Raw genomic sequence first — 21,402 nt, forward strand, 5'->3', positions numbered from 1 at the left:
TATGACCTCCAAAACTCCTCTGAGGCACAGGAAGCACTGATGGAAACACCGCATTTGACTTTACTGATGTTATATGTGAATGGGAAGGTAAGAAGAACTGCACAGATGTGGAAGATATTATGCTGCACCAAGTAGTGTCGAAGAATCTTTGACCTCGTCAGCTAAAGCATGTATCTGCACGTGGATCACTGAAAAAAAAATTGACCATATTTAACAACCTGCGTTTCTCTACAAATGACTACTTTTTTTTTGCCACCAATCAGGCTTCCCCATCTTTGTCAATAATTCGTTTTACAGGAAAGTAGGGAAGTCTTTATCAAAGAGGCAGCAGATGCCAAGGGTGCAGTATATAAACAGAAGCATTTCTGGCCTATAGAAATCACGGCAAATTAGTGATAGTTTCAAGATTGTTGATGTATTGTCTTTTAATCCTGGCAGGAGGAGAAAATGGGTCATCCTTTTCACATTGTTCTACAGAGAGTAAAATCTGGTCAAATAACATGAGTTTGTTATTTTCACTTGATAATTTCTACCCTTTTCCCAAACTGTCAAATCAATCGGCTGAGAAAAGCAGTGCTAAGGGTAGAAGAGAATAATGTAATAAGGGGAAAAAATATTGCAATATATTTTTATACAGGTCAATAAAACAAGGAAAAGTCATTGAATACTGTTGAATAAAAATTAAAGAAAATATGTTCATTCCCATATGGTACTTGTAATCTATATCAGGGACACCATTTGTTTTATAAATAAATTGCATATGAATTGAAGTGTTTCTTAAAAAAGTAATTTTTCAAAGATGACTGTTAAATATCAATTTAAAAAATACAGCACAAAACATTAAATAAACTATTTAATTGCCCAACTCTTCATCTAGAGCAGCTATTTCAACTTCAGGCATATGAGACAAATTTATGTCTCAATTTGTGTCATTGCTTAATAACAGAAAGCAGAAATCTGAAGAATAGACCACTTATCCTGAGGAACTGGAAAAGCAGCCAGGTAAAAAATCTGCCAACCTTGGTCACAGACAAAGCACTTTGTTTTTCTTCCCCTTTTAGAAATATTCTGAAATTATAAACCTAAATTATTCCCAAATTTTAAAATAGAGAGATTGACTTTTTGCTGATGCTGCTTTTCCTGCATTCTCTGAAGTAATCAGAAGTCAGCTTAATCAGCAACATTAAAGAAAGCAGCTCCTGAGCTGCTCTTTATGGTCCCACGACACAGCATGCAGCAGACTGGAAGTGGCAGCATAGAACTGAAGCATAACAGCTCCCAGGCCAAGTTTATAGCCTAGATTACAGCTCTACCTGCAAGATGCTTCCTTTGCTACCAACTCATAGATGAGTTGGCTTGGAGTTGCCTCAGATGTCCAAGGACTTCTATGCAGTAACTTTACTGGATTTTTTCATCTGTTGTTCTGTGTTGTAAAGGAACTGACATCCCAGTGTAGCTAGCCAAGAACTGTGTCTAGTGCAGCACTAGAAAGATCAAAGATCTGATGGTGCCAGGCCTGGCTTCAGTCTAAACAAGCAGTGTCCAGACTGTTTAAATAAAAGAATGTACACTCCTGCATTAGATATTCACATTGTGCTAGCCCAGAACATAGCAAGAGGATGTTTAATTACTTTTGGGGAGAACAAAAAAATCTGTTAGCATATTTATCATTACACTTTAAATAAGATTGAATACTCATTAAACATGCATAGAGGAATGTTAATGAAATTAAATTCTCACAGGCAATTCTCAAACACAGGCCTTCACCACTTAAACCAAAGCCTTTTGCCACAGTGGTCTGTTGACATTAAATGTACATGTAAATTGATGGTTTTCCACTGCCTCTGCAAAATAGCAATTATATTTGCAGAGCAGTTAGTATTTACTTCTCCTTCTGCTGCTGCCTTTTCATCCCTACAAATCAGATGATATAAATAGGTTACATTATTTTTCCAGTACAGCTCTCTACAGTCTTTGCTAACAATTTACTTCACTTTTAAAGCATAAGATATTTAAGAAAATAATTAATTTTTCCATTTTGTGATTTATAATTCATTCAAATTACCATAGGTTGACTCAAGGACTCATGTTCTTTCTGTGTACTCATCCATGAAGTCCTGTGTTAAGAGGAACAAAAAAAATTATATAAATATTGTAATTAGAAGCTAAATCTTTTCTGAGACTAGCACCATGTATTAACAAAATAAAACAGGCTGCTGTTTTATTTGTAAAATCTATGTTGTTATAATTATTATGTATATAGCTTCATTGGTAGATGGGATACATACAACATAAATACAGATCAGTTTGGTTTTCTTTTGGTTTGAGTTGTCAGGGCAGTTTGCACAACAAGTGCAACAGGCAGTTTCAACCCCTAGCTTATGCAAAAGCAAGAAGTTTCCTTACTAAATATTCCTTACTGTGCCAAATTCACATTGAAACTCTACAGTTTATACTTACTAGGATTAGCATACTCTTTGAATCTGCTGTGTTCATCACTAGGAGTTTGGCTAGAGAAAAATAACTAAAATCTTAGATTTTTTTCACAATTTTGGCTAACTCCATCAAGAATGTTGAAGAAGTAATCCTAGCCCTGAAACAATCACATTATCAGGTATGACAGACAGAAATTATGTTTCTTTTTCTCAGTTTGCATCACTTATGTTAGAAGATTGGTCAGTTTATCTCTATAAATTATAACAAATATAATGCCTATAAATTACAGGAAATTACAAACAGCCTTGCATTTCATAACACACAATATTCATTTAGTTCACAACCCTTTCTACAGAAAGGGGCATGGGAAGACAGTGGTAAGTGGGTCAGGGAAGGTGGAAAAGTACCATATTGGTGTTGCTGTTGTAAAGAATTACTTTACTGTGACACACTTCATTATTCATGTTGATGTCAGTTTGGCACAGGAAAATTGTCAAATGTGGAAATATGACCTAAAAAGCAAAGACAAAATATGAAGTAGTTTACCTTTACTTAATGAACAGGTGTATTTTAGTGTAAAAAAAAAATCAAGCATTTAAGGAATAAAATTATTAATATATTCTCAGCATTACTATTGGAGAATGTTAATTTGTAAATCAGCATCATTCTAAAAGACCCAGACTGTTAAAAAGCAGATGCATGTACTGGACAGAACATGAAAATCATCTGGATCTTCACAGACAATATGAAGTTACAGTAGATTTGACCTCAGAAATATTGCTTTATTGGTACAATGTTTTTTATAAAACTCACAGCAATGTTTATTAAAAGTCTTTGAAATTCCTCATTCTATTATTTCTAAGTATCAAGTATAATAAATATCAGCTTGTTTGCCATTGCAGGAACCTTAACAGTCAGTAGCAAGCAGGCAAATTAATTAATATTCTGATCATGTAGTGAATGTTTATTACAAGCTTGAGCCACTAAAATGTACAAATCAGACACAATTTTTAAAATTGCTTCAAATATTCAGATGAACAAAACAGGTCCAAAGTAGTGTGAGGTGAAAACTTTGAAATAGGTTGAAGCATTTAAATACGGAACAGTGTATGACCTTCCGTTGTATACCACAAGAGTGGCCCACAGTTCCACTGTGCAAAAGGACAAGGCACCCCTAAAAACCTGTTCTAATCAGGCATAGAAGTTTGTCAAAGTCACTAACATGAAATATTGAGAAGGACAGGAGTTAAACTTCGTACTCCTAAAGGACTTAGACAACTTTCCCAAACATTGCAAAGAAGTGTTTCTGGTTTCTTGAACATAAAGAAATCTGAAACTTCACTTCAAGGTAGTTGCCCTCAGCAGCCTTACTCCCAAAATCTGCCATCAGCTTCCCTCTCTGCGACAGTAATTCAGCAAACCAAGAAAAGCTGGACTGTTGGCTATCAATTCAACACCAGATATGTATCAAAGTTACATCTACCACAAGTTTCTCTACTGGCTTCTGTACCTACTGAGGAAGGACAACTTTCCTTCTTCTTCTCAGAACGATTTTGTCCTTCTCTTGCAGAAGGCACTGACAAGTACTAGTATGGATTGGATAAGCAAAAGCACTTCATAATAATATGTAGCTCAGTGTAGCAAGGTCCGCTAGCTTGGACTGTGTATAATTCTCCACATCTAATAACTCTGGAGCTGTCCACAACTAGAGAAGTTTGGCAAGGCATGACAAAGAATTGAGAAGACTATTTCCAGTCTGTGAAGGGATAATATGCTTGTTGTATTATCTGACTGGCAGAAAGAGAAAGAAACCATGCTGGCCAGCATCCAGGTATGTCTATGCCAGTCCATCATGGATGCTTTCAGAGTTCAGCATGGAATAATGCTGCGCATAGCATTTAAACACCAAATTTAGCAGAGAAAGATTGTTTAACTCATGGTTTAGATCTGCACTGATCCAATTCTACTTTAAACACTAGCAAACCAGAGAAGTGAATAAGACTGTGTGGTAAGCAAACAAACTAAGTAATTTCTGAGGAACCCTAGCAAGTTAAGATGAAGGAGAAGACAAAGGATGTGCATTCAGATCAGAGAGGTGGGATCTCTTTGTTGGTAAGCTACAAAAACTAAAGAATAAAACACCTAAGTAAGAAACAGTTGAAATGACAAGGAAAACGCCAGATAAAGAAACAGAAGAGGTAGGGTGACAGCCATGCTTCTTGGGTCATTTTACACAGTAACAGGACATCTTGTATTTAAGATTTATTCTAAGAAAGACCAGGTCTTTCTTAGAATAATAATAACAATTAAAGACTCCAAAAAACAAATTAAAAGAAAAACATAAAAAAGCCCTCATAGAAAAAACCTCCCAAAACCACAGAGGGATTTCTCATATGTCACAGTAACTGCCTATTTCCCCCCAATGTTTAGTATTGGCATTTACCTAATTGATACTGACAGACAGGGAGTTAACTATATTTTTGGTACAATAAATCAGAGTCAGATTACAGTAATGTATGTTTGTTCTTAGTGGCCTCACACTTGAACACCTGCAAATGGTGTGCAGCTCTGACATAAAAAGACAATTATTTTCTAATTTTAAATGAGATTTTTCAAATTGTCTGAATAATATAACATTGGTTCAGCAGAAAATAAAAAGGAAGTGGAGCCTAGTTCAAATAGGCTAATTTCCATGTAACTTGTGTTTTGGTATCAGAAAGACCAAAATATCCCAGGAAGATTTGAAGAGACAGTCAGAAGACCTACCACAGGAACCAGCACAGAAAGGAAAGATTTATCAGGAATTTGCACCTGAGTGAGAATCTGTATTATCAGACAAAACTTCACACTGGGAATTTAGACAACTATTGTCTTCATGAGTTGAGAAATTCTCCACTTTACTTTTTCGTTCTGGGGAAAAACAAAAGGAAGGAGAGCCCAAAATTAGGAGGATTAGTAAAAACTAGGAGCATTCATGAAACAGGTCAAGTACAAGCAGCTATCATCACTCTCCATAGCTCAAAAAAGGCAAGTGTCAAGCACCTCACAGGAGATGGCAAGTTTTATGGAAGGTCTCTCAGATTTTCAAAAGCCAGCCTTTGAATCTTTGCTCCAGAACTTACCCACAGCATATTCAAGCTATGCTATTGGCATGGGAGTGGGAAAGCACATTCTTTGAAGTGTGCTCCCAGGTGGTATGCATAAATGAAAATTCACACTTCAGAGAACACATTTAGAGCTTTCCATTTGTTGCAAATTTAAACACTGCATGAAAACACTGTAGATCTGGAGAGGAAGATTTCAGAGTTAGTGGCAGAGCCAGTAATTTTACATAGATAGGCAGTCTAGGTGTGATCATCACTGCCCATTCCAAGCAGCCCACGTACAAGCCAGATCCATCCAGAAGCCATATAGCTATACCATAACAAAGTGGTCTTTGTCAGGGTGTTCTCGGGATGACAGCTACAAGGGCCACATACATCTGCTTTGGCAGACTTGGAGCAAAAGGAATGTGAGCTCAGGCCCACCCGCTTCTGCCCATGAAGACATTTTCATATGTGTGATGTCTCTGGACTAGATCATGCTTTTTATTTAGGTTAAGGGTTCATTGATTTTATTGGTGTCAGAGCAGGACATATCACCACTTTTCTGTGCCTTGTTACCCAGGTGTGTGCGTGTGTTACCCTACATTCCTTTCTTTGATAAAGCCATCAGCCCCTGTATCTTGGTCCAACAACAATCTCTGTTTCTTTCCATATCATGCCCTCTGCACAGAATGCCTGTCCTGAGTCATTCTGCAAGTTGACTGTCCTGAATTCTCTTAAGTCCATTCCCAAGAAATACTTCTTTCACAATACACTAATAATCCTAGCAAATAGGACATACACACTAATTAGAATAAAACAACAAACAAACAAGCCATCTTAACTGCATTATACCAAGCACCATCCCTTGGCAAGTGACCACATAATCTTATTGTTGCTCCTCCTGTCATTCCTCACCTCCCTACTACCCAACAATAATTCTGTGTCTATAATTAGTTCACACTGCTGCAACAAGAGATGCTAACTCACCACCTTGTGCCTGTCTGAACATTTCCTGAAATCAGAAGGGTTTTGCAGGGGACAGCAGCCACTGGTGGCAAATGTTTGGAAACCCCCTCAGGAGAACGGATCTTACGCCCTTTCTCTTCAGAAAGACACTTATCTACTTCCAGAAATCATCACTGCTAGTTGCATTCCTGCTATCACAGACCCTTATTTAATGATACCTCTGACAGCAAACACATCTTTGCTTTCTCTTTTTTGCATTTCTTCTGGTATCAATGGAACTGTTAAGGGTTACCCAGATGAGAATGTTTTACCTATAATAAGCAACTAATTTAATAAGGTGTGTATATTTCATTTATATTAAGTAATGATTTCCTAACCCTTTGTTTTTGAGAAGCATTCATCATAGACAGAGATTCCCTCTTAAAATGAAAACAGTTAGTCAAATTCAGCCAAAATTATAAAATTTCTTTACATTTCTACATTTCTTTATGGTTTCATTCAGAAAAGAAGTAAATTCTGTATGGCAATTTGCTGTGCAGTACTTTTGGTACTGTTTGGAATATTATAAGGTTTCTTCTAAATTTAACTTATGTTAAGATTTAATCACCCCAAGAAAATATAAATAAAGTTATTTTACTTGTTCTGTGAGCCTGCTATAATCTTACTTTTGAAGCATTCTTGAAAGCATGTGATTTAAAGGACTTAGAGTTTTATGGTTCCTTTACATCTGTTCACTTGTAGAAAATATTGGATTCTCTCTAGTGAATTCAGAAAGCCTTTTATAAGCCTTATTGAAATTACAAACATGAAAATGGTCATTTTAAGGGTATAGAAGACAGAATTAATTTTTAAAAACTATCTAAAGACCTCTTAAGTGTTAGACAATGCACTGATTACATTGTCCTCTATTTTCTAGTTTTAAAGAGTCCAAATTGGCTAAAAACAACAATTACAAACATTTACTATTGAACATAACTCGAATTGTAATGTCCAGGACTCAACCACAGGAAATCACAGAATAACAGGATATGCTGCATTGGAAAGGACCTACAAGGGAGACTGAGTAGAAGTCCTGGCCCTGCACAGCACCATCCCCAAAAGCCACACCATGTGCCCAAGAGTATTGTCCAAAGGTTATTTGTACACCATAAATTGGATACACAATTACAGGATAACTCTTTGTTTTCCCAACACTCTGGTTTCAATAAGTCCACAGCATAAACCCATTGTTTGTGGAAAGAATCAGAGTAAAGGAGAAAATGCCATGTCTGTCTATAGGATTCTTCCATGGCTTTGGATGTTTTGCTTCTTTTCCTTGCCCAAAATCAAGGTGATCACTAGTTGCAAGCTCCCTCCTCTCCAGGTTCCTACTTTGAGACCCCAAGACCTGACCTGGAGAAATGCTGAGCATTCCTCCTCAGTAAAAACTCTTGAGTGTTTCAGAAACACTGGAGAAAGGGATCTTAAGCTGATAAACAGATTCCCTCTGTGTGCTGTCTTACTTTTGTAAAATGGACGTATTAATGCTGTTTATCTGACAGCCATATTCCACATAACATCCAATGTGTTAGTATCCAGGAGTAATTAGAAGTGGGAAGCCCTGCAGAAAAACACCTAAATACAAAAGAGATACCCCATTGGGATCTACAGCACTTCAGGTATGAGTTAGATGGATACAAACTTCAAGAGGGGGAACCAGACTGTAAATCACAGAGATGATGCTACAGGCTCTAATTTTGGCCAAGATCCCTATTTCATTTTAAGTTGTTACCCTTTTCAGATAACATTTCCAATTTCCAGACACCTCTCTGAAAAGTGATTATATCGCCAGCTGCTTGTCTGTTCAAAATGCTTACGATTATTTGAGCTCAGTACAGTACCTGCACCTTTCATTTTGGTTTGTCTCATTGAAGAACAGAACTTTCTACTGCATTTCTACATCTGAAACTATATGAAAAGGTAAACCTTAGACCAAAGAAGTAATCTTTTAAGAAGACACTAATTTCACTGGTTGTAGACAAATTAGCAAACAGAAGTTTACTTTGTCGTTATGAAAACAGTAACAACCAAAAAGGCAGAAAATAAACCATAGTAAAGTACTAGTACATGGGAAACTCTTTATATTGCAAATAGTAGTCCAGAAGAGGTACAGCATACAAAAGTCACAAATCACCATCACAGCTGGAAGTTTAGGCTCAGAAAATCAGTTGTTGGTTCTAAAAAGGCCACCCATATATCACACATCTCAGGCAACAATGGCCATATCCCTGGTGACCCACCCCAAACACCCCACATAATCCCTGACCAGTCAGGAGCAACTTCATGGAAACAGGGTGTTTTAGCTGCCATGCCTGCTGTTTAGTCATTAGACTTCCCTGTGAAGACTTCCAGCAAGGATACCAATTAATGCAAATGGCTTGTAATTAACAGTGATGATTTTTGTAACGTGGATACCTTCTCAGTAAGAACAGGAATGAGCCACCAACTCATTTCACATGAGGCAACCATCAGGAGGTAAAGATTTGTAGTTAATAAAGGCCCAAGTGAGAACGAAACCAGTGACTCAGAAGACTAATGCATTGTCTTGCAATACTGGTCCCCAGTGCTGGCACCACTAATCTAACTGGATCAGATCATTGTTAATCCTTTGTTTTACTGAGAATGTGAAAATTCTCTTAACACTTACTTCACATTTGATTTCCTCAGAGATGCGTGTTGTGTGTAATAAGTGTGCTTCCTCCTGACAGAGCACCTTCTCCATTACTTGGAGGGGAATTCACTCTCTCAGCATGCCTTTTGTTTTACCTGTCCAGCTCAGCTCCTGTCCCCTCCTGCGAATATGATGCCTGCTTTGACTGCCTCCACTTTCACACTGCTAATCTTCCATTTGACCTACTTTGGCATTGCTCTCTTGGCTCTCCGGGCCACAGATGTGTAAAGGCTGCTGATATGTAAGTTCAAGCATCTCTCTTTTCTACTCAGCTCCATTTAATGTCGCTAGATTTTATTTTTTATGTGATTTTTAATTTCAGAACTCGATTAATTTCCTACTGTGTATTGATTCCTGCTATTGTCTTTTCTCTAGTCACAACACTCAGTATTTCACTGTGGTCCATACCTGCTTTTACCACTGGCAGAGCACACTGGCCATCTTCTCTGACATCTCAAATCCCCTCAAACATCTTTCTTTAATGCAACTCATGAAATAACACTGGAGCTCACTCCCTTGCTCCAAAAATATGAGCTCCCACTTAGTCCTCTTTTATTGACTCATAATGGATCAATTATCATGGATCAAGAGTCCTCTACGGCTTCTAGTTGCTATCATTTTCTACCTCGAAGACCATTCCTTTCCCCTCCCCTGGTTAGTGATGGACCTCGTCGGTGTGGCAAGGGTGAGTGAAAGGGAGGCTCCCCACTGCAGGCTCTGCTGCCAGGGCACCTGAGACCTGCCCTAGCCCTGCCCGGGCCGGCTCCCGCAGCCCGAGCCATCCTCGGGCAGCTCCTGGGCAGCTCCGGGCCCTGCCCCGGCCCGGCTGCGGCCCTGCCCCGGCCCGGCTGCCTGCTGACCCGCCGCACCTCGTCCGGCCGGCTGCCTTCTGCCTCGCTGCCACCACTTCCTCCACGACCTGTTTGCTCCGAGGGATACTTCGAAATGGGGCCTCTGCCTCCCAAAATATTCTCTCCACTGGCTGCCCCAGCTAGCCCTCCCTCATGTTTCCATCCCAGGTCTCCCTCCCCTGAGTCACAGCTCTCCAGCACCTTCCCTTCCTCCTGGTGTTATAAGCTATCTCACTTTTTACAGAACTCCACTGTAAAGCCATGCTCCCACATACTCCTTGTGCTATGACTCACCTTCCCTAGCTAACCTTCTAATTATTTGTAATTAACAATAACAAGAAGGAACTGACATTAAGTAGAGATGATCAGATGCGAGGATAAGTTCAGTTGAAATGCTTAGAGAGAGAGAAACAGCATCATATACTACAGAATAATTCTGTAATCGTTCTGTGTACATTCCTCTTTCCATAACCACTGCCTGACACTATTGTGCTCTGTGTCCTTTTATGAGATATCTAACCTTGACAGGAAGTAGAGACCATCCACTTTCATTTCCACAAGTGTTCATTAGTAACAGAGGTAAGGGCATCTGAAAATCAGACTAGCTTTTAAAATTTTCCCTGTAAAGCAACATCAAATGTAACTGTTGCAGCCTGTGCTAATATATACTACAAGGCATTTTAATTACCGTGAACTTGTCTCAGCTGCCTTGAGTTTCCCTGTACTAACAAGTCCAGCCTTTCCTGTTCTGCCCACTTATTTGCACCTCTCATGCATCTTTTACTTCAGCTATCCATAACTTAATGCAATGCCAGGCATGAGAAGCTGGCCTTGAGGATGATACGCAAATTGCTTTTTTTTCTTTCTATAGAAGATTAAATTTGCTTTGATGGCATAACCTCGCTTCCTTTCTTCTGCTCTCATTGACTTTCCTCCTCTGCCACAGTCTACTTTATGATGCATTATGCCTTCCATTTCTCCCATCAGAATCAGCAGTCTTAATCCACTGGATCCAGAGTCCCACTACACAAGCCTTGTTACTTTCATTCCTCCAGTGAAGCCTATTCCAAAACAATAAAACTACATTAAAATTTATTGTTTATAATAAATAAGGGGAAAAAGTCTTATAAGCTATGAATCAGAGGCTACTTTATGAGCATAAAATGTCATATGTGTAGAATTTTCATGAGTTGTCAGTTTACTATTATTTTGATTCTAATATTTGTGTCTGTGGAACCCTTGAAGCATGACCAGGAGCAGATGAGGTCTTCTGGAGTTGGCAGTAAGACTGAAAGGGTGACTTCAAAGCTTCTTTTACTCATGGTGTTAACACCATTGCTGTTGTGGTCATTTGATGTGAAATACCAGGAACTGAAAACTTCAGAAGAAAGGTCCACAAGAATGATGTCCTAGATGACCAGGTTCTAAAGGGTAATTGTGCTACTTTAGCACTTCGGAGCACTCTGTCTAGGAAGACCTAGTTGTGTGATAGGTTATCAGTCTCAAAGATCCCAAATCCAGGTAAACAATTTAAATGAGCTTGTATTTATTCCTTAGGGTAGGGAATGAGGCAAAACAAAGTCCACCTCTGCCTAAGATTCTCAGTGTATGGAGTGACACCCATGCACCCATCCACTCACTTGTGGATAATGCTTGAGTCACCTTTATGTAACTTTTGAAACCATCAGCAGAAAATAGGCAGGCATTTTCACCATCATTCAATATATGTAAGGAAGGCAGTGTGTGGATTAGTCTTCTTTTCTGGTCTGCCACAAAAACCATCAGACTACAAACTGCCAAAGTGCTGAGTGAGTTCATTCAGGTCTTCACTCAGAATTCTTAGAGGACGTAACTATAAAATACCTTATTGCTTTTTTACCTCTGATGAAAAAGGGTTTAGTAACTCTTTACCTAGGCCAGTTTGGTACTAATAATGCCTCATGTCAATTTTATGTACTTTTATATTTTCGTCATGAGGATTAAGGCCTTTCTTTCAATAGTAAGCAGGAAAAGGCATCAAAAATGTCAGTCAGCCTTACCTGAGTTCAGATCATATCTAGTTGCTATGGACAAGAGAATATGTGTTGTTGTGTTTTTACCCATGATTTCACAGTAGAGAAGAAAAATGCAATAGTTTCAAGTGTAGCCAGTAAAACAGAATCTTTCAAATCAATTGTGTTCCCATACCTAAGGTAATTTACATGGATAAATCCCAGAGGTTAAATCTTTACTTTCTATTATCCTAATTTCCAAACACCATGAGGATCCATGATATTTGTTTCCAAATATATTTATTTACATGGATATTTAAATTGAGTTTAACCTCTTGATTTATATGTCCTAGTCTAATATTGTGTCAATTCTGCCACTATTGATGTTCATAAGGCATAAAAATTATAAACCAGACCAAATCAAAAAGAGCAATGTCCCATGCCATGCATTCTGGTTGATTCCTTGGGTATGCATCTGCTTGGGGGTTGATAACGACCTATAATTCTTAAAAATTTAAATTTACATTTAGAACCCATTTAATCAGGCACAAAATTACCTGTCATTGATGGGCAGTGGAAGGATCATTCTCTAATATGACTATTTTCAGAAGTAATGAAATAGCTTTAAAGTAAGAGAATATTCTTCTAGTTTCTTAAGTAACCTGGAGAATATTGGAGACTTGATTCAATATTGTAAACCAGAAAACACTGAAACTGTTTTCTTTTTTCTCATATGTATTATATATAGGAACTTAATGAAATGGGATAATTTCAGGAAAGGATTACAGAATGCCCTAGAATACTTGAGTTACTAGTAACATCAGTGGGTAATGCATTTTTTTAATGCTGAAGCATGACCTGCTTGAATAATTTTCTTGACTTGTTTGCTATCAGCAGATTAGTGCACTCAGTCATACAAGTATGTATGTATACTTAAAAAAATATTTTCAAATTTCATAAATATTTTTAATGAGAGGACAGCAGATTTTTTTCCCTTGTCAATGTTATTTCATCATGTCCAGCATTCATAACCTGACAAACCTTTGTACTTTCACCTAATCTTTTAATCCTCATTTCCTTTCAAGTAGATATACTCCCAAACTAGATATTATGCTGTGTTTTCTCTTGGTTTCAATATAATAGAACATATGCAGACCACATCTTTCAAAAGAAGGCAAGACATTTGTTATACAGAAGAAGAACAAATATCTTTCTAATATTTATCTTCCTGTATGCAGAATTACAAGAAGGAGTTATGTGTTTAAATAGAGAAGGCCAAGTAGTGCACTGCAGTGTCTTATTTAAGACGGGATCCACCCTGAGAAAGAATTTCAGAACCTTTGTTCCTGATGCAAGTTCTTATACCAAGAATTTTAAAATGGCTTTCCCTCTTTGGGCTCAGAGACTAGGACAAAGGTACCTTGAAAAGTGTATTTTTCCTTAACCTGATCTAAACATCTTTCTTGTTTTGCAATGTTAAAATAAAAAGTGAGGTAAGGATACAGAGCAGAAGGTGCACTAAGAAGAAAGATACATAAGGATTTAGCAACCACTGAGCATAAACACTGCATACAAATAGCTCATTCACTTAATTTATTTTAGTGAGGTATCAACCATCCACAAACAACTAGCATCCTGGAACTTTTACATACATTTTAAAATATTCTACATTAAAAGCTAGTTTGTTTGCTTATACAAGCCTGAATTATAGCCATACAAACATGATTTTGGTACACAAAGAAATCATAGCAGCTGAATAAAGGTCTGTACTTTCTCTAGCACACAAAAGTTGAACAAAAAGTGTTTTTTCCATGGGAAGTACTATAGCTCTAGTAAATTTTGGTTTTGAAGTACACGCAAACTGTATGTTTACTGGTGTCCTAAACAAAAAGGGAGATTTCACTTTGTTAGGGAAAAGAACACAACAGTAGCTGTATGTGTGCAGCAGAATTAGGTAAATCATGGCCTCTCAGGAATAAAATCAGCCATTATCCCTTGAAGAAAGTAGACAGCTGGGAAGCTGAATTCTGCTCACTATAGCAAGTATATATTTAACTTCACTGAACTGCCTAGAGTTACATTAATGAATCCATCTGAAGAACTCAATTGGGTCTTCCTGTCTAGACTTGAGAAGTAAATAAATATTACCTAATGCCAGGCATTCAATACAACAAACCCCATCACAGTTATATGTGCTTGTTGCAAGATGAAGTACTCTGCTCACTATTTCAGATTGACCTTTGTACTTTGTTTAGTCTGCATTTTATTACTCTGCCTGTTCCTTACATTCAGCTGCTGTGATTGATACACTGATGGCAACTGATGTTGTTCAGAAAAGGCCTCATTCAGTTATAGGAACAATAGGTCATGTAAGTAATTAACTGCTTGCTGTTGCATCAGAAAAGTTACTTGAAGACAGGTATATATTTATAATGGTGCAGGTGCTATGCAATATCTAAGAGAAATCAGCCCAGTCCACAAGTCAGACAATTTCCCCCTGCCTGGAGTCCATGAGTTCTCCTTAATTGCACCTATTTGCATGGTTTTAACTGACAAATGGCATTGCCTTCAGTTTTGGAAAGCCATTAGTCATGTAAGTGGATGTTTAGAAGCAGAAGGATTGCAGAAAGCAGCAGGCCATCCCTATATTGGTCTCAGAAAACTTAGTGTAAACTGTGGGCTTACTCTACCCAACTGATAACTTTAAACAGCTACAAGTGTTACTAAAACAAAATTACAATTTATGGTATACACTAAGTCACCCTTTAATTTTTTCACCCTTTTGATTTTACTTTACTGGGGTAACCATTTAACCAAGGGTGGAAAGACAAAATAAAGCTCAGTAGAGGCAAAATAACAGGTATGGTCAATTCATTCTGCTGTTGAGGTATCAGGATTCTCAGCCCCTTGATAAGAGCAATGCTGTCCCAGCAAGCAGAGAATTCACACATCCCCTTATCCTTCAGTCTCCAACATACCACCCAGAAGAAAGCATTCTTTTCAGTTAAACATCAATTTTGAGATGTAGTATCTCGAAGAGATCCATAGTTTTGTTTTAAGCTCTTAGGACAATAAGTGTCAAGGCCTACAATCATTAGTCTGTAAGCTCCATCAGCAGTTATTTTAGGATTGCAGCTATAATTAAGAACAGCCGTGCTGGTGTTTATGACTGCAAGTGGGCTAAGAGACAGATAAACCTGTCTACCCTTCATATCCAGACCTGTAGCAGACTTTCTAAAAATATAACATAGAAAGCAAATCTGAGAGATTTCTTGTAATGCAAAGTAAAGCATGCTCAGTTCTATAGGAGAAAGAGTAGAGAATGATGCGTCAGATTTCCATTCTTTATTGCCAACAGATTTATATTCAAAATGCCAAGGTCCAAAAAAAGAAAAGTAATAAATACTTCACTTTAGGCTGTAATAAATAAAAAAAAAATTAACAAGGAATGCACTTTGCCAGCCACAAGTGTGGGTATTTTTGAAAAATAAGGAAAAAAAACCAGTATGGCCATAGTTCACAGTTAAGCAACCAGAAGCTGCTTGTTACAATTATCCCCAACAACGGAGCTCTCCCTTCCCTCCCTTTCCAGATGTGTATTCACAGTTTAACTCCACCAGAGCAAACAGACACACTCTGCTCCAAGTTCAAGTCAAATTATATCTTTAACACACATGAAGCAAGGAAAACTATTATCCGAAGAACTCCTTGTCACAACATTTTACTCCAACAAGTAGGTTTAGGCTTCTAATAGATGTGTGCCCAGCACACTTGGACAGTCCAGTTTTCGTACCACCACACATCCATCATCAACATACAAGTTGCTCCACCATCTCCACTGTAGATTCACAGTGAACAAGAGAGTCCATTTGGTTTAACAGAGTCAATTCCTTCAGTTACATCGCTGCAGCAGCATGTTCAGAGCATATTCCATTCTGTGTTTTAGTTCCAATGAACATCCTGAAACCAGAAGAGTTGTCAGACGAAACGTTGTGGATATCCTGTCTTCATTTATGTAGGTAAGGAGATATTCCTCACTCTGATTGCAAATTATGACTTTTGTGTGGTCGTGGTAGAAGTTCACCTGTAAAAAAAAAGTAAGTTACTGTTTGTCTCCTTTCTCCTCTCAGTTTCTGAGATTTACCTAGTTCTAATGCAATAAAGTATTTTGAGACCTTTTCTCTGGATGATGGTACCACACTTACTTGAAACGTGCCATCATTGAAGAGCATCATTAATGCTTTATCAGATTTGAGCCACTGTAAGAGGTAAAGCCTGGGCCTGCGTACATCTGTTAGGCTGGGCAAGTCTCCTCCCTAGGAAAGGGAACAGACTATGTTAAGCACTCTGTTTACATTTAGCGTATTTTTACAGCACAGGACCCTGAAGATGCTGAACTTACATCCATAAGGTTCTCCTCCATATAGTGAGAGAAATACTTCAGTACAGTTACTTGGCTAATGAACTGCTCAGGGGCCTCTGTGGCTGGGAAGACAGAGCATTGGCCTAGCTCAGCATAGTAGTGCACTGTCCTGAAACAGGAAAACAAAATAAGGTGGTTAGTGATGAGAAACAAATATTTAATGTCTAAACTGCTTCAGTGAGTTGTTTGCTTTGTAATGATTCTTACTTTTTGTCTGGCAGAAGGCTCATATGTGCCCCATTGTTGAAGAGGACACCAACAGTGTGATCTGACAGCTGGTACCCAAAGCCATACTTGTTGGAGTAGTCCACCCATTTTGTAACCCACTGGAAGGATGCTGTCAGCTGTTCTTTGGGGTTGCTATCTGCTTCTGGCATATTCTCCAGACATCCCCTCAATACTCTTGCAACTGTATCAGCAACGCTTCCCATAGTACTGTCTTCCAAACCTGAAAAGAAATGATTATTAGACTGACAAGAGCACATAGAGAGAAGATTTTCATTCTAAACTTTTGAGCTACATAGATTTTAAGAAATCTAGCCTTAATGACTTTCTAGTTTAAATTTTCCAAAATTATTGGCTTTTGCAACATCAAAAATAAGACTATAAAAGCAATGTTTGCTTCAAGCTTTTAAGATATGAGGAAAACAAAGTGGGATTCAGACTTAGACATCAGATTTTGCTGCACTTACATTCACTGCTACTGCTGCAGCTTCCCAAAGTTCCTCTGACTATCATCCGAATGGAGTCTCCAATCTGCTTAGTTTCTGGCAAGGCTCCCGGCTTCACCACTGTTGTGATAAGAGGCTGAATCTCCTAGAAGAGATGTCAGACATGTAAACATCAAACAAAACACAAGACAAGGCTTATACACAAGTTTTGCATAGCTCTCCTGTTTCTCAACAAATGACAAATTCTAGGGAAACTGGTATTCATGTACAAAGATTACAAAGGAGCTGCTGCTAGACTTAGCTTGGAGCAGCACTCCAGGTCTTTCCATTCTTTAGATCTTCAATTTGCATCTCACAGGCTATTAATCAGTTTTCTGCTCTCCTGCCCTAGCAAGGGAGCAGCTGTGTGCAGGTCTGAACACCAAATAGTAAAAGACAGATTTCAGCAATTTATTGTTTTAAGAAGCCCTGTTAATCATGAACTGAAGCCCTGTATTTGGGATATTGAGAAACGGCACCTGGCAGACAAGTTAACGCACAGGCAACAATGGAGTCTAGGCAGATACTATAATTACTCAAAAGCCAAAATTTATAGTATCCCTACAAAGGCTACCATACCTTTGTGATGCTTGTTTAAGCCCTTTTAAAGCAGCTCTGCTAATCATTTAAGCTTGATTATGCTGTGTACAGCCCCAGTTCTGATATCCAAGTCAAATATAATTTAATTGCAGCTACTCCACCCAACTGTTACTAGATTTGAACTACACTTGCATATACCTCATCTGTCTTGTGTTTGGGGGCCTGCTGGGTTATCGATGTCTTCTTCAAATCATGTCTGAGCTTGTAGATTTCTTCATCTTCTTTAGCTAGCCTGTCTGCAACACAGGAAAGAAAAAATTAACTCTGAATCTGGAAGTGCTATTGAATTACAGAAAGCATAACAAGTTAGCTGCAGAAAACACACTGCGTCTCTCTAGGAGCTTCTTCTAAGCCTGCCATAGTCTCCCAGAGAAATGATGCCATTATACACAAATCACTCTAAGAGACTAAATTTCAAGAGACTTTACAAACTAACAGATGACCAATATAAATATGGGTGCTGTAAGAAGCATTTATGTATGTAAACTGGCATAGGTGGGCAGGCTAACATCTATACTTATCAAGAAAAAAGTCAAAACCAAGCCAGGAAAGCTCTAAGACACGAATACGTGTTCTGTTGCTATCTCACAGATGTACACTAATATGAAACTGATGGAATAGAAATAAGTGGACTATATCTAGACTTCAAACTTACTATGTGTGTCCAAGTATCTGGCCTTATCCTTTTTCCCCCCAAAGAGAGCAGCAGCTGCTTTTTTGAAGAAATTTTTTGCAGGACTTGACAAATGGAAATCAGGGACGGTGTGACAACAGCTTGCAGAAAGCCTATCAGGTGTAAAGCCCTGCGGAAATACAACACAATGTTTAGACCACAGAGTGGATTTTGTTTTTTACACCACTAATAGCAGACAGTACAAACCTGTAAGAAGAATTCATGTCGAATTATTTCATCTAAACTGGGCCGATCTTCAGGGTTTTTTGACAACATACTAGCTATTAAGTGTTTTGCAGGTGCCAAGAGAGATGAAGGCAGGCTGTATCTTGCTTCCCTTATACATCTGTATGTTTCTTTAAGATTTGTAGTCTCAAATGGGGGTCTTCCCAACAGCATTGTATACCTGTTTGAAGGCAAAGGAAAATGGTTTTATTTTACACACCCACCATACTTGTGTCTACAGCTACAAAAAAAGGCTTTGTCTATCTCCCAACATGAAGAATTTCTACATTGAGCTACACATGTATAAAAGGCTGTAAATGGATGCAGCACTGCATCTCCTTTGAACTCTCAAAAGTCTAAGCCAGTGATGGATATAATACATTTCAAAGGCAGGAAAGTACTTACATTACACAGCCTAAGGCCCATATATCAGATTCACAGCCATGCCCTTGTTTGTTGAGGACTTCTGGAGAGAGGTAATTTGGTGTGCCACATATTGTTCTGAAAAAAATTAAAGACACCACAGAGCTGGTTAATATTTCAAACAGAAAGAAGGAGCTACTTTTCAAAGGGCAGGTTTTCTTCTCAAGTTCAGATGTCTAAAGAGGAGCTGTAGGAACTTTAATAGCATAGATGTTTTTTCATTTTATCTTCATGACACTAGAGGGGCAATAACTAGCTTTTGCTATGGAACATGACTTATTTCCATATGAATTTACAACTAGACTATACATTTTTGATGCTCCTACCTCCTCCTGTGCTCCAGTGGTTCCAGCCTAGCTGCCAAGCCAAAGTCACCGAGCTTCAGTTCCATGTTCTCATTGATAAAGAAGTTACCTGGCAGACAAAGAAATTCCATTTAGTCCATCCCTGGCAAGGTATGAAGGCATTTGCCACAGGTGCTGAGTCATACTTTGTTCAGAGCCAGAAGCTAGGCAAGATGTTTTTTTTTTAATTAGGAATGCTTAATGTCATCCCTTAAGCAGCATGAGTTTCCACTGTAAAGACAGACTAAGCTGATTCTACTAAACAAACTATCACCATACAAGGATAAAGTGGGACAACACTGACAGGGCTGCAGGAGTATGTTTAGAAGTTGGCAATCTGGAGAACTTACCTAGTTTAAGATCCCTGTGTAAGATTTCCTGTTCATGAAGATACTTCAGCCCTGACACAATTTGCCTGAGGTAGTATCGTACTTCTGGTTCTGTCAATACCTTTCTCGCTTTTAAGATGTGAGCCATTGACTGCAGAGAAAAAACAAAGGCAGAAATGTCACTGACAATTCATGCACAAGATTCACCTTAAGCAGGAGTAAATGAGTACATACAGAAACAACAACTAAGGCCACAAAAAAAAAAAAAAAACTTTTACACATCACACATTTAAATTAGTTGCAGATTCCAGGTAAGTAAATACCAGATTTCTCCCAGTTGATGCTCACCCTTCTACTGCAGTATTCCAGAAGAATGTAAATATTCTCTCGGTCTTCAAAGTAGTGATAAAACTGCACAACATGTCTATGATTAAGCATTCTGTGCAGCTCAATCTCTTTATCAATCTGTAAAGACAAGACAGTGGGAAAGAAGAAAGGTGTTGTTAGCCTTACTTCCACAAGGCTGAGCTCTATCAGAGCCATTTCAGGAAAACGGGTAGGCAATCCAGCACACAAAGAGTTTGTGGAAAAAAAATAATCATTCATGCATACATACCTTCTCCCTTTGATGAGGTTTTGCTACTCTGCTGTGAGGAATGATTTTCGCAGCATAAACTTTATTTGTTGTCAAATCTGTCATCTCGTAACACTTGGCAAATCCACCCTAGAAAGACACAGGAGAAAAAGGCAATTAGAGCAGGTATAAATGCAGTCCTGCACTTAGTCATTCACCAGCTCATGTATTAGTCAAGAAGCGCAACTTCCTTAGCAAAAGGCAATTTTCTACGGACAGGTCCCGGGTTCATCGTCTGTTGGAAGGCTCGCAAGCTCCCCACTCCCCGGATGCACCATCCAGGTCTTTCCCGCGGGCTCGCCCGAGCCGAAGGCACGATTCCGGGGCAGCAAGGGCGCTCGGACCCATAGCGCCCGGCCCGGGCGGCGCTGCCAGGTCGCGGGCGGCAGCGCACTCCGCTCTCCGGGGGAACGCAGCCCCGCGGGGGCAGCGCCCGGCCGAGAACGGCGGCGAGCGGGGCACACTGGCCGCCGCCTCGGGAGGGCACGGGGCTCGGCGCGGCCATTACCTTTCCGAGCACCTTGCCGCGGCAGTAACGCTTCCCCGTCGTGGGGTCGGTAATAATCCGGGACACCTCGGCTGCGGGGTGGCCGTGTTGGTGCGGCGGCTCCTCCGCCTTCTTCCTGCGCGACTCGCCGCCGGCCGCTCTGCCCGCTGCCGCCTCGCAGCCCTTGGCACCGCCGCCGCCCGGTGGGTGGGCGATAGTCCGTAGAAGCTCCATCACCGCACCCCGCCGGCTCCGTCCTGCCTGGCCTCCTCGGTCCCGCTCCACCGGCACTGCCCTTCCCACCCGCTCTGCTCACGACGCTGAGTCGCTCCCCGGGCCGCCCTTTATGAAGCGGGTGGCGGCTCCGCCCCAACGCTGAGGGGCGGTCCCGCCCCAACTCCGCTCCGCCCGCCCGGCCCGGCCCAGCTCGCCCCGCCCCGGCAGGCCCTGCGAGCTGAGCAGCACCGGGCTGACCTGTTCTGCCCTCTTGTCGGGCTGTCCTATTCTGCCCTCC

The 21,402-nt window shown here is 39.6% G+C and overlaps 1 protein-coding gene across 1 annotated transcript; it reads right to left on the reverse strand.

Annotated features, from left to right (window-relative positions):
• Positions 1 to 15,370: 15,370 nt before the first annotated feature.
• Positions 15,371 to 21,194, reverse strand: PLK2 (polo like kinase 2). Its single transcript, XM_063179949.1, has 14 exons — positions 20,910 to 21,194; positions 20,384 to 20,491; positions 20,116 to 20,232; positions 19,789 to 19,918; positions 19,421 to 19,508; positions 19,077 to 19,172; positions 18,654 to 18,852; positions 18,429 to 18,576; positions 17,912 to 18,009; positions 17,156 to 17,279; positions 16,671 to 16,911; positions 16,443 to 16,572; positions 16,246 to 16,356; positions 15,371 to 16,124 (listed from the first exon to the last, which is right to left on the reverse strand). The coding sequence occupies exons 1-14, from the start codon at positions 21,120 to 21,122 to the stop codon at positions 15,933 to 15,935; spliced, it is 1,995 nt and encodes a 664-aa protein (XP_063036019.1). The 5' UTR covers positions 21,123 to 21,194; the 3' UTR covers positions 15,371 to 15,932.
• Between the last annotated feature and the right edge of the window lie 208 nt (positions 21,195 to 21,402).

The sequence above is a fragment of the Melospiza melodia genome, chromosome Z, assembly GCF_035770615.1.
Source record: "Melospiza melodia melodia isolate bMelMel2 chromosome Z, bMelMel2.pri, whole genome shotgun sequence".
NCBI classification, from domain to species: domain Eukaryota; kingdom Metazoa; phylum Chordata; class Aves; order Passeriformes; family Passerellidae; genus Melospiza; species Melospiza melodia.